Raw genomic sequence first — 14,124 nt, 5'->3', positions numbered from 1 at the left:
CTGTCGGCAGTGAGTGGAATATTTGGTCAGGCTAGGTTGTTATGGTTAGGCTTAGTATTTAGTTAGGCTAGGTGGTTGTGGTTATGGTTAGGCTTAGTATTTGGTTAGGATAGCTATAGGTTGTTGTCGTTGGGGGTGTTGAGGGCCTAACTGCGCAGCCTTAAAATATATTTATAACTCCAGGAAAAATGAGGGCAATTCATAAAAAAAGGTAAAATATAGCTTGCTATCAATGTTAACTAAGTTGGCTAACACAGACTAATTTGCTCTTCTCAAGGTCTGACCCGAAAAAGGGCTGTTGCACTCAAAACATCACTTCTGCTCAGATCCAATCAAAATGTGACTGTTCACAGCCGGCACTGTATTGAAACCCACTTTGCCACTTTTTACGTGTCCTGGTTCACGTATACAAGACATGTTTAGACAATACATAAAAAACTGTATGCTACGTGAGGTGAATTCGTGAATTTGCGTGACTTACCTAAGAAGTTAATGTTCATTCGTTAGGCAGCATTAGGCATTAACTTTGAGTGGTTAAGGTAAGAATAAATTGTCAGGGAAGGAATTAGCAAACATTAGCATTAGCAACAATAATTAGCAAATGCTATTTTCAAGGCCAGAAATTGTCAGCACAGCTGATGGCATTTAAACTGCTCATGGTCATGAACACTCCTCTAATACCTCTACTCCACCCACCTGAGCGTAAGCAAGATAGTGCTTCAGTGCTGTGGTATTTTCACCACTTACCACCGACACAAATTGCTAATACACCAGCATTTGGACTTATAATAGAGCCCGAGGCCTGTCTGAATTATATTGGCTAAATTCTCATTTACAAAATTTAAAGGCAGGATTGGGCCATCTTTTCACTGCAATTGGAATTGCAATGACAATTCAGAATAGTATCTTATCCTCTCTCCCTCCCCTTGCTCAATGCAAACTACTTCTAACTGAAACAATTAATCTCAATCATTTTCTCATCTAGTGAATGTCTTAGTTATATTTTTATATTTTTATTTATTTTTATTTACTTTATTTATACAAGGGAAACACACTGAGACCAAGGCCTCTTTTGCAGGTACACACTGTCCACAATATCAATACAATTACAAAACAACACATACAAAAATCACAATATTATGATTGTTTCTCTTGAAACAATCACATCCTTCACCAAAGAGGTCATCGATCAACACCCAAAATACTATCTCTAACCCAAAAACGGCACCAGAATAACCAACTGTAATGTTTTTTTGTAGATTGTTCCAGCAGTGAGGTGTACCACAACTAAAGGTGAATTTACCCAATTCGGTGGAGACCCGAGGAAACTCAAGAGTTAACCAACTCTGAGAACGAGTTAGGTAATTTATGTTGTTAAATTTCAATAACGGGAGTTTATGCAGTAGGGTTAGGGTAGATGGCATCCAAGAGTTTAAGAGTAGTGGCTGCTGCAATTTGGTAGATGATATCACCAAAGCACTGCCATGAAGGTTGGTTGCACAACCTGCTTTCTGCTGTCCAGGGAAAGGCAAGATCTATTCCTATAAAAGAAGCCCACCTTAAATCTTAGCTTTTAACGAGCTCCTCTGTCTGTTTTCTAAACATCAAGTCTTTGTCAAACCAAATGCCCAGGTATTTATAAGCAGGGACATGCTCAGTGGGGGCACCACCCAAAGTGCATATGCATAAATCAGATACATTTTTCTGTGATTTGGAAAACAACATATACTTGGTTTTTCCAGCATTAAGTACCAATTTCAGTTCAACAAATGCTTTTTGTTGACAGTAAATGCAGATTGTAGCTCAGAAAGAGCCTGGTCGATCGTGGGGGCAATAGCATATACAACAGTGTCATCGACATACTGTATAAATGCAGGTTACAATTATTTACAAATAATCCAATATTGTTAATGTAAATAGTAAAAAGAACCGGACCAAGAACCGGACCATCGATCCTTGTGGGACACCCTTTGTTATGGCCAGAAAACCTGATTTAACATCATCAGTTAATACACTGCATTCTGTCTCATTTTCAAACCAGCTACATGAAGCCAGATGCCTCTATTTCAGACAACCTCTGAATGAGTAGGTAATGGTTGACCATATCGAATACCTTAGAGAGATCTATAAATAAGGCAGCACAATATTTTTTCTGATCTAGGCAATTTAACACATCATCTAAGACAAGCGTAGCAGCTGAGACTGTGTTATGACCAGGTCTAAAGCCAGATTGGTGCACATTTAAAATAGAATGTGAAGATAAAAAGGTTCTTAGCTGGGAGTTGACCAGGGACTCAAATATTTTGGAAAGGCAAGATAGATAACTAACACCAAATATCCAACCTAAGTCGGAGGGTCACCACCTTTATGGAGAGGGAGCACATGGGTTGCCTTCCAAACCTTGAGGATAGCACCCGAGATAACAGTCATATTAAAAATATGTGTCGATGACTCCGCACTCAGAGAGGCCGAAAGCTGCAATAGGCCTGGATCAAGCAGATCAGCCCCAATGGATTTGTATATGTCAATCTTAAGCAGGGCTTCTCGTACATCACAAGTCGAACATTGTTGAAATGAAAACAAAGATTTGCTAGTACTTCACTGATCTCCCATCAAACCAACTGGGGGCTGGGGGATGGATGCGCAGTTGACCGACTGACCAAGGTTAGCCAAATCACCATTTCTCTCAAATAAAAAGCCTGCCAAAAAATGCTGATTAAAGGCATCACTAATCTATTTTTTCTCAGTAATAAGGCCAGAGTCTGACAAAACTTGCTCAGGTAGGGAGGAAGGGGAATTTTCATGTTTCAGAGCGTTAACTGTTTTCCAAAATTGTGTAGGATCACCAGCAGAATCTGAGATAACACTTGACAAAGTAGCTTTATTTAGCTGTCTTGATGAAGTGCATTTGTTTCTCAGTTATCTGAAAACCTGCCAATCAGATACTGAGTCTGTTTTTCTAACTTTGGCCCAGGCCTGGTAAATCATCTATTATTACTACTTCAGAATGTAAATAGGAGTATAGAAGTGTGGCTAAGTTATCAAGGGTACTATGATGAGCCGATGGTACGATACACTCCTATCACAGACATGACCTTGAAACTAGCGAAGGACCTGTGCAGTTGTCAAAAAAAAAAAAATCAGACCAGGTTGTAATGTCAAACAGGACGTTTACTCGAAAAATCATCAGAACACATGTTACAAATGTATTTGCACAAGAAGGCTTCCGTTGCTTCGGTCGGCTTCCAGCACTGAGATATGCTTGCGACTCCCAGGCAGTACAGTAGGCAGCCAATGAGCCACACACACAAGTCACAGGTTACACGCTCACAGCAAGTGGTAGAGCATTTTGGAAAAGCTAATTCAGGCAGAAGGGCAGGAACTTAGCAGGTGCACACACTGTCACAGACTGCCAATGCATCATAAGTAATGATTCAGTATGGCTATTTAGTGACATTTTGTGACATGTACCTTTAACAAACAACAGTTTGTTTTTTGTTAAAGCTGTATTATAAATATTGATTGCAATCAAACCTTCTGTTTGCATTAAAATACTTGTGTATCTGTGTTTCATTATTCATTTTCTTGCAGGGCTTGATGTGAGTTTTTTAATGAATTGTCGGAGATATTATTTAATATAAAATTCCCCTAATTGCAGTGTATGGCCGATATGAAGGAAAATGGATGTGGGAACTCCCGTGTTAAGTGATAGTTTAATATTACGACTGTGCCCTAACTTTCATGGGAAAATAAAATGACAACCCTAGATAACAGCAAGATGGTGGTCTTCCTTCTCTCTCTCTCTCCTTCGACCAGGACTGTCCACCCATTCCCACACAACAACACACTCTCAATTACAATCCCCTGAAACATCACAAATATCACAATAATAGTCTCACAGTAGGTTTTTAAATCAAAAAGGAGCAACACTGCTGGAGCCTAATGTTCAGGAGAGTGGATTCTACCTGTAACTGCAGCTTCACCAGACAGCTGCTTTGTCCGCTGCTCTGTGACCCTAAACAGCAGATTTGGCTGTAATTTGATTGACTGCTATTCGTGGTGCAGAATATCAGATATTGCCACTATTGCGCTTGAAAAGGGCTCCAATTTCTTGTGCAGCTCCCTCAACAATTGTCCTTAAAAAAAAACAGTGCCTTTCCTGTCATGAAGGTTGCCGACCCCTTTTCTAAAACTGATCATATCTAATTTCAAATCTCTATTTTTGAATTGCATACATTTGACTGAATTTGATTTGATTTGAATATTGTAGAGCAAGTTTATGGGATTCAAGCTATCCATTTATCTGGTTGCTTTCAGTTTGGACTAAGAATGTGCCATGGAGTAGAGTTGCTGATGATCCCCAGGTCAAGTCCTACATCTCACTCTGTCCTTCACACATAAACCCAGTATTCTGTTTCTAACTTGAGTCAGTTTAAGTCCATAAATTAGGGGGTTGAGAATTGGAGGAACAATTAGAAATTCTATGGCCAGGAAGTTCTGAAGGCTTTGTGGTAAATCTCTGGAACCATATCGAGCGTACATTACATCAAAAAGCAAGGCAACTGTGACATTGAGTAATGACAGTAAATGTGGCACGCATGTCTGCATGAACTTTCCTCTGTCCTCAATGGACCGTAAACATGTTCTGATCAGATACATATAAGAACCCACAATGAAAAGGACATGCCCAAAATAGAGTAATACAACAAAGTATCCAACTACATTGTTTGTTGTTGTTGAAGAGCAAGACAGTTTAACTATAGACCAATTCTGACAATAAAGTTTCTGTATGTGTGAACCACATAACCTTAGTCTAGAACTTATTGATAAAGTCGTAGTCAGACAGCAAAGTGGGCTCAGCCAAGAGAATGAGACTAACTGAGCGACCCTCTGGTTAGTCATAACAGAGTGATACTCCAGTGGTTTACATATTGCCACATACCTGTCATATGCCATCACTGTTAAAATGGAGAAGTCACAGCAGGCAGAGGAGTATATTACAAAGGCCTGAATGAGGCATCCTGCATAAGAGATCACATGAGGATGAGACAGTAGATCCAGCAGGAATTTGGGGTAGAAGCCTGCTGTCCCATAAAGTCCATTGATGCACAAATTGCACAGGAGGATGTACATGGGCTTATGGAGGGTTTTATCCATGATGATGGTCACAATGAGAGCAATATTTACTAGAACAATCACACAGTAACACAGTAAAGACAGAGAGAAGAGTGTGACTCTGTGGACTATCGTCTCATTTAACCCAGAGAGTGTAAACACTGTAATGGTGGAAACATTGTCCATTGTATGTATATCTTAAAACAACAACAATTCATCAGAACTACAGACAAAATATATTTCTCATTCTAACAATTGAATTTCAACCCTTACCCATACATGTTTCCATCTTGGATAAGGTAACAGGTGTTACCTGTGGTAAGTAAAGTGCTACCCGATATGCAAGTTATAACCAGCTGTTTGTACAAAATATTGCGTGGTACAATGGCAAGGTAAAAACTAATGACCCGATGTAGTGTGGTTCTATCCAGGTGTGTCTGGAGACCATTCTCTGTGCACACGCCTGTTTTATAGGCTCTCTAGCTGCGGAAACACATGGGCTGGTTGAGCTGGGATTTCAGGGGGTCCAATCAGTGATCTGTATTTAGTCTCAAATGTTCTCCATTGAACTGGGCCCTTGGCAAAGAACCTGTTTGATTGGCACATGGTGTCTCTGCAGTAGGGAGTTCTGACAAGATTAGTATTTGGTTAGGCTAGTTTGTTGTGGTTATGGTTAGGATTAGTATTTGCTTAGGCTAGGTTGCTGTGGCTATGGTTATGGTTTGTACGTGGTTAGGCTAGGTTGTTGTGGTTAGGGTTTGTATTTGGTTAGGCTAGATATACACTCACCGGCCACTTTATTAGGTACACCTTGCTAGTACTGGGTTGGACCCCCTTTTGCCTTCAGAACTGCCTTAATTCTTTGTGGCATAGATTCAACAAGGTGCTGGAAACATTCCTCAGAGATTTTGGTCCATATTGACATGATAGCATCACTCAGTTGCTGCAGATTTGTCGGCTGCACATCCATGATACGAATCTCCCGTTCCACCACATCCCAAAGGTGCTCTATTGGATTGAGATCTGGTGACTGTGGAGGCCATTGGTGTACAGTGAACTCATTGTCATGTTCAAGAAACCAGTTTGAGATGATGTAAGCTTTGTGACATGGCGCGTTATCCTGCTGGAAGTAGCCATCAGAAGATGGGTACACTGTGGTCATAAAGGGATGGACATATACAATACTCAGGTAGGCTTTGGCATTTAAACGATGCTCAATTGGTACTAAGGGGCCTAAAGTGTGACAAGAAAATATCCCCCATACCATTACACCACCACCACCACAACCAACCTTTGAGTTACTGTTGCCTTTCTATCATCTCCAACCAGTCTGGCCATTCTCCTCTGACCTGTGTACCTTTCCCTATCCGTTGTATGTCGAGTACCCTGTTTGACAATCTAATGGTTTGCTTCTTGCTCTACAATGCGGTGGATGTTATCCCATAATGTTGAAGCTAGCTGCCATCCTGTATTGTTATACACCTTATTATTATAAGTAAACCAGAGATAAACAGAGCAACTGGTTGAAGTGCATATCCTACGCCTCCTGTGAGTATTCTTATATTTTTTCAAAAACGCAGACAATTTGTACATTTGGTTGTAAGTAATCCAGGTTCCATTCAGGTGTTTCTAAAGAACATTCTCTGTGCACATGGCTGTTTTATAGGCTCTCTAGTTGTAGAAACACACAGGCTGGTTTAGCTGGGAAATCAAGGGGTCGAATCAGTGATCTGAATTTAGTATTTAGTCTCAAATGTTCTCCAATTAACTGGGCCCTTTGTAAAGAGCATGATGTTTGATTGGCACATGGTGTTCCTTGCAGTAGGGAGTTCTGACCAGCAGTCCTGTGAGACTGGTCGCTCTCTTGGCAGTGATTGGAGTATTTGGTTAGGCTAGGTTGTTGGGGTTATGGTTAGGGTTAGTATTTGATTAGGCTAGGTTATTGTGGTTATGATTTGGGTTAGTATTTGGTTAGGCTAGGTTGTTGTGGTTATGGTTAGGGTTAGTATTTGGTTAGGCTAGGTTGTTGTGGTTATGGTTATGGTTAGGCTAGATATAGGTTGCTGTCGTTGGGGGTATTGAGGGCTTAACTGCGCAGCTGTGAAGCCAAAGAATATGGAGGTGTTTAGTCAATTTCAGCAAGTGTTTTGATTGATAGTTTTTCTCAGGTTAGAGAAAGGCATAGGCAATCAACACAGCCAAAGAAGAAGGCTTCTGTGGAATTTACGTCAAACTTTTCTGATGGTGAAAGGTCCTTTACTGATCCTTTTTATATTACTTGTAAGTTTCATGAATTCTAAGTAAATGTGGATGTTTTTCTTGGGGAAAAAATGGCAAGTACAAGTGGAAGTCCACTAGATTATATAGATGGTTGTTATCCTCTTTTATGTTCCTTGACCATCCTGATACCAAAAAGGTAAATGATATCATAGACAATCTTAAAATATCGATAGCAGGACATAATGAAGTAGTGCTGCTCTCAAAAAAGAGGTAAGATCCTCTATCATTGAACCACTAACCCATGTTTTTGTGGCTTCACTTGAAACTGGTGTTGTTCACAAAGATTTAAAAGTTGCAATCCCAATCCGTTCATCCCTAAACTATCGTCCAATTTCAAATATTCTTGAAAATCTGGTATATTGAATAATTCTCCAACATCTAAATTCAAATAATATCTTGACCATCAGTATGGTTTCCGCAAAAATCACTCATCATATTTGGCCCTTATACTGAACTTGTTAACAAGATCTCCACTGCTTTACACAATAATGAATTTGCCATACACTCTCGAACTTGTTAAAGCTTTTGATACAGTTAGCCATGTTTTTACTGTCAAAATTATATAGATATGGGTTCCAAGGCAATATTTTCAACTTGCTTCATAATTATGTTAATGATAGAGAGCAATATGTCTTTACTAAAGGCTGTGAGTCCAATACAGCCACCTTACCATGTGGAGTATCTCAAGAATCCCTTCTCGTATTTTTTTATATATATATATATATATATTATATTTGTATTTATGACCTTGCTGTGGTATCAAATATATAATTTTATACTTTTATTTAATTTTATTTATATAATATAATAATATTTTATCCACAAAAGATTTAAAACCCTAATCAATGAGGCAGACCTTGGTGTCTTTGCTTCTTCTAAATGGTTCCAACTGAATAAATGATCACTAAATGTCAAGAAATAAAATGTTATTGTATTTTCAGGAAGGACAAAGTGTAGTAAAGAAGGAGCTAAACTATGTATTGAGGGCACATAAATGGTTAATGTGTCATGCACTAGATTTGTGTGGGTGTTAATTGATGAAAAACTTTGTAGAAAAACATATAGATTTTGTGTGTTGAATTATTTGGAACATCTGTGCATTTGTAAATAAGTCTTGCCTTCTAACTTTATACTATAGTTTAATACATCCATACCTTACCTATTGCACTGTATGGGCCAGTTCGTACCCCACATCTCTCCATAAACATTTATTACAGAAAAGGTTTGTTAGAATACGTGCTTTTTCAAAGTCCACTGAACCATTTGCATATTTGTTTTATAAACTTCAACCGTTGACCATTTTTTACATCAATATTATACAATACAAACATGCAATTTTATTGAGTTTCCAGAATAGGTGTGTACCAGAGTGTATCAAACTATATTTCTGTGAAAAGAAGCTACATCTCCTTCTTTACCATATGTCCAGGGGGAAGAATTATATTAAATGTCCATTTATGGGATGCCAACTCACACCTGGTAGACATCTCGCCCTCCCTGTCTATCTTTAAGAGAACATTTAAAGATGCATTAATAGTATTCAGATGTGCGAAATTGTAGTCTAGATTCATATTTTGTTTAATCTCAAATGCAATAGCTTAAGACTGTTTTCTTTTCTCATTAACCTTTATGTTTAAAAATGTTAAGTTATGGTGAGATTTTAATACAAGCTCAAGACGGGTTTTTTACCTCACTTGCACATGCACTTTTAACTGGACTGTTCTTACTGTATATAATGTTCTAGATCAGTCTATTTTATTCTGTTATTCTATTGTCACTTTATTTTTTTGTTGTTGTTTGTGATGTGAGCTACTATAACGCTTTAATTTCCCATTGGGGATCAATAAAGTAACTATCTATCTTTCTATCTAATCCATGTTATCCTTTCACTGTGTTATAATTTATTTATGTGTGCGAATAAATACATAACAAATAACAAATAAATAACACAAGAAGCCCTGGGCCTCATTACCATCAATTACTCTCCCTCCACCATTACCTGAAAGTGGTACGTTGAAGTGGGATTAAACCTTCAGATGCACATGTAATGTTTTCACACATATTTTCATTGCCACTGGGTTCAGTCTTAAACTATCCAGGCAACACTGCCCTGGTAAGAAACCAAGGAAGTTACAGTAACACATGTTTTTTGCAAGTGGTCCCCAGTATTTACTTTTCACATTATGCCATACCAATTAAAAATACATCACAGATACATTTTATTTTGGCATTACAGAACTCAATACCCAGAGTCTCTGACATAAGATTAGCGAAATCTTCAAAACCTTCAAATACATCACACTACATTGATTAACAAGTGAGAAAAATATCAAAGATAGTTAAGAATCCATTTTGTGTGACGGTAAGAATCTCAAAAATAATCTTCGGATTTGCGGTAGATTTAGACCATAAACAAGAGGATTCAAAATTGGTGGAACAACTAAGAACTCAATTGATAAAATCACAACCACCAATGGATTTAGTTCATCAGCGTCATAACGACTTAGAGTCAGTTCACAAAACAGGGTTATTGAATAGTTAACAAATGTAACAATATGAGGTAAACATGTTTGTAATGCCTTGCCTCTGAACTCTGAGGAGCTTTTCTTACAAACAAGTATAATTCTTAAATAAGTATATAAAACGAAACCCAATGGTAGGAAGATTGTAGTTGCAGTCATAAACAATCCTACAGTATTATTTAGTTTAGTGTCAACGCATGAGAGCTGCACGACAGGCCAGTTTGTGCAAAATACTCTTGCTAATTTATTCCCACACAACGGTAGCCTACTGGATAAGAACAGGACAAATCCAATAGTGAAAACTGGGTAGATCCAGGCAAAGGCTATTAAGAGACTAACTGCTTTTAAATTCATTATGCTGTGGTAATGTAATGGTTTAGATATTGCAACATATCTGTCATAAGCCATAATAGTTAAAATAGTGAATTCATATGATGCGTAAGTATAAATGATGTATATTTGTATGAAACAACCAGGACGGGATATCAAGTGAGTGTCAGAGAGGAGATCCATCATGAATCTCGGGAAGAAACCAGCAGAGCCATAGAGAGAATTGATTGAGAGACATGAAATGAAAAAATACATAGGCTCATGCAGTGAGCTCTCTAGAAATACAACCAGTATTATGACAACATTGGAAGCTAGAATGGCAACATACAGAACTAGTGACAACATGAAGAATATGTATCTGGAGAATCCCTGGTCCTCAAACATGGTGAAATAGAAATAGAATGGATAAGTTTCATTTTCCATGTGAGCCAGGAGTGGTGCTGAGCTGGGAAATGGTTAGAGAGAAAACATTGGTGAATAGTGGCTTCTCTACTGTGTAAAGGAGAGGCATGCAGGGCTGCAACATAGACCTGCTCCTGTAGCAGCTGATTGATCATAAAGGGACTTAAAGGGACATTACACTCAAAATGTAAGTTTGTCAGATGCATCATAATCCCTCATCATTGGTTACTAAACCCCTGTTAAAATCACATCTTTCCAACATATTTGGATGTGGACTTGCATTGACATTACACTACCTCTGATGTCTGAAAGCATCTGACAAATTTGTATTTTTGTCCCTTGAATGTCACTTTAGATTCCGCTAACTTCCACTTTATTATAACTGACCCTCGGGTAGGTCTTGGGAATTGAGATATGATTTTTATTGCTAAATCAATCAAACAAAATTATGAAAGTAACAAATTAACAATCAATTTAATTTTCTTTGCATACCTTGTATAACAAACCCTAAAATTGACTAATATTCAAAGAATATCATGATCTAAATGTTATGTACAGTAAATAATGAAAATACACTCCCATTTTTTCAAACCTATTATGTAAATGCTGTACTCTGTATTATAAATATATTATCACCATAGATACACACCAAGTAGCCTTCAGACCATTCAGGGAATGTTCAGATTACCTGCTTGTGTTGTTGTCACATCTGCAGCCACACTGCTGTGTGATGAAGTGAATGTCTTTTATCCTCCTCATCTTCTCCTTTGTGACTTCAGTGACGAGAACCCACAGGAGAATTGTAACATTGACATTTTGCTGTTTTTCAATTGTTGTGCACCAAACTGTCATTGAGTAGCAAACAAAGTTGGCTTGTAAACCTTGAGGACCTGAACCCCTAGATACAAATCTGACTTATAGGGGCTATTGCTCTGACAGCTAGCTTAGCATAGTCAGAACTGCACTCTGTACAGTAAGATTTTAAATCACAATGATTTGATTCTGTTTTGCTCTCCTGTAAATCCATTAGATCGGGGACACTTTTTAGTTGCTCATTAATTCAAACAAGTAATCCCTATGAAAAGGATGTAGGATAATTCTCACCTTTGAAATGATGTCATTCACACCTTTATTGACAATCAGCTTTGAAATTATATTGCGAGAGGAACATTTTTTAATAACCTATTTGTTGTATAGGTGTAACGATGTCCATTGTACACAGAGGAAGACGCAGTGGTGTAGTGAGGGAAAGGTCCCGTTTATTCATAAAGTCAGTAATCGCTTGGCTTTTCAGCCCTCCAAAACCTCGGCAACTTTTCAGTCGCCGTCCTTCCTCTCGAACGCCGAGGCACACACATCTTAAACCATCTAGTCAACGAGGCTTCATTTGCAACAGGTGTGCAACGGAGCCTCGCTGACATCACCCTGGCCACGGTCCTGTAGCTCTCTCTACAGGCCGAACGCTGCATGTCCCCGCACATATCCCCACCGCCCGACACAGGCCGGGGACACGACGGCTGACAACCTACTCCCCCCCCCCTGCACGGGAGAGGAAGTCTGCCACGACCATCTGCGCCCCCGGTCTGTGCATGACCGAAAAGTTGAAGGGCTGCAACGCGAGATACCACCGGGTGATCCTCGCGTTCACATCCTTCATGCAGTGGAGCCACTGGAGGGGAGCATGGTCGGAATAGAGGGTAAAAGCGCGACCCAGCAGGTAGTAGCGGAGGACGCCGACCGCCCACTTGATGGCCAGGCACTCCTTCTCTACCGTGCTGTACCGGCCCTCCCTCTCCGATAGTTTGCGGCTCAGGTACAGCACCGGCCGGTCAGCCCCCTCCACCCGCTGGGTCAGCACTGCTCCCAGGCCTCTATCCGACGCGTCCATCTGTAGGGAGAAAGGGAGGTTAAAATCAGGCGGATACAGGACCGTTTCTCCACAAAGAGCTCCCTTAAGGGCCTCGAACTACCCCTGGCACTGGCCCGACCATTGGACCGGATCCGGGGCACCCTTCCGGGTGAGGTCCGTCAAGGGACTGGCCAGCTCTGAAAATCCCGGCACGAACTGCCGGTAATAGCCAGCCAGCCCCAGGAAGGCCCTCACCTCCTTCTTCGTCTTGGGCCGCGGAGAGGCGGCGATGGCCGCAGTCTTTTCAATCTGCGGCCGCACCTCCCCCCGACCCAAGTGGTACCCCAGATACCGGATCTCCCTCCGCCCGATCACGCACTTCTTTGGGTTGGCCGTCAGCCCCGCCTGCCTCAGGGACCGCAGAACAGCAGCCACACTCTGCACATGCTGCGCCCAGGTGTCACTGTGAATGACAATGTCATCCAGGTAGGCCACAGCATAGGCAGAGTGCGGCCGCAGAATGCGGTCCATGAGGCACTGAAAAGTGAACTGGGAGCACCGTGGAAAGGGAGCACCGTGAACTGGAATAGCCCGAGCGGAGTGGAGAATGCAGGTTTCTCCCGGGATACCGGCGAGAGTGGAATCTGCCAGTATCCCTTCGTGCAATCCAATGTCGTGAAATATTTGGCCGTGCCAAGCCGGTCCAAGAGCTCGTCAACCCGGGGCATCGGATAGGCATCGAACTTGGAGACCGCATTAACCCATCTATAATCCACACAGAACCGTATAGCCCCATCCGGCTTGTTGACAAGCACGATGGGGCTACACCAGTCACTGCGGGACTCCTCGACCACACCCAGCTCCAGCATGGCTTCCAATTCCCTGCACACAATGTCTCGTTTGTGTACCGGCAACCTATAGGGACGCGTGCACACCGTTAAACCCGGCTGCCTTTCTATATGGTGGTCGATAAGCGCAGTCCGACCGGGCAGGGGAGAGAACACGTCGGCGAACTTAGCTTGCAAATCTGCAACGTCCGTGGCCTGGGTAGCAGAGAGATGGTTATCAATACCGACCGGAGTGCTAACTTTTGATTTTGGGACTTCCGGACCGAACTCATCTCTCTCTGGAATTATTGTAGCCAGAGCAACAGTGACCACGTCGTTCCATTTTTTGAGGAGATTTACGTGATACACCTGCAAGCTATCCCCCTGGTCTGAGTGTACTACTTCATAATCCATGTCCCCCATGCGACGTGTGACCACAAACGGCCCTTGCCACTTCGCGAGTAATTTCGTGCTGGAGATGGGTAACAGTACGAGCACCTTGTCTCCCGGTGTAAATTCTCGCAGGTTAGTTCCCCTGTCGTATAGGCGCTTTTGACGCTCCTGGGCTTGCAGCAAATGCTCGCGTGAGATAACCCCTAGGGCGTGGAGTTTTGTGCGCAAGTCCAGGACGTATTGAATCTCACTTTTACTGTCGCTAGACCCTTCCTCCCAATTTTCTTTAAGAAGGTCTAGGACACCCCGGGGCTTACGCCCGTAGAGTAATTCAAACGGGGAAAACCCGGTGGAAGCTTGGGGGACTTCCCGTACCGCAAACAGCAGGGGATCTAGCCATTTATGC

The 14,124-nt window shown here is 41.1% G+C and overlaps 2 protein-coding genes across 2 annotated transcripts; both read right to left on the bottom strand.

Moving 5' to 3' along the window:
* Positions 1-4,365: 4,365 nt before the first annotated feature.
* Positions 4,366-5,301, bottom strand: LOC310802294 (olfactory receptor 52D1-like; the record flags this gene model as incomplete). Its single annotated transcript, XM_083666583.1, has 1 exon — positions 4,366-5,301. The coding sequence occupies one exon, from the start codon at positions 5,299-5,301 to the stop codon at positions 4,366-4,368; it is 936 nt and encodes a 311-aa protein (XP_083522709.1).
* Positions 5,302-9,734: 4,433 nt separating this feature from the next.
* LOC310802293 (olfactory receptor 10J4-like) lies at positions 9,735-10,631 on the bottom strand (the record flags this gene model as incomplete). Its single annotated transcript, XM_083666582.1, has 1 exon — positions 9,735-10,631. One exon carries the CDS (start codon positions 10,629-10,631, stop codon positions 9,735-9,737), a length of 897 nt encoding a protein of 298 aa, XP_083522708.1.
* Between the last annotated feature and the right edge of the window lie 3,493 nt (positions 10,632-14,124).

Source organism: Argentina silus (assembly GCF_951799395.1).
Source record: "Argentina silus genome assembly, chromosome: 3".
Lineage (NCBI taxonomy): Eukaryota > Metazoa > Chordata > Actinopteri > Argentiniformes > Argentinidae > Argentina > Argentina silus.
Note: the sequence above shows the minus strand (reverse complement) of the source record. Positions and strands in the feature narration are given on the sequence as shown.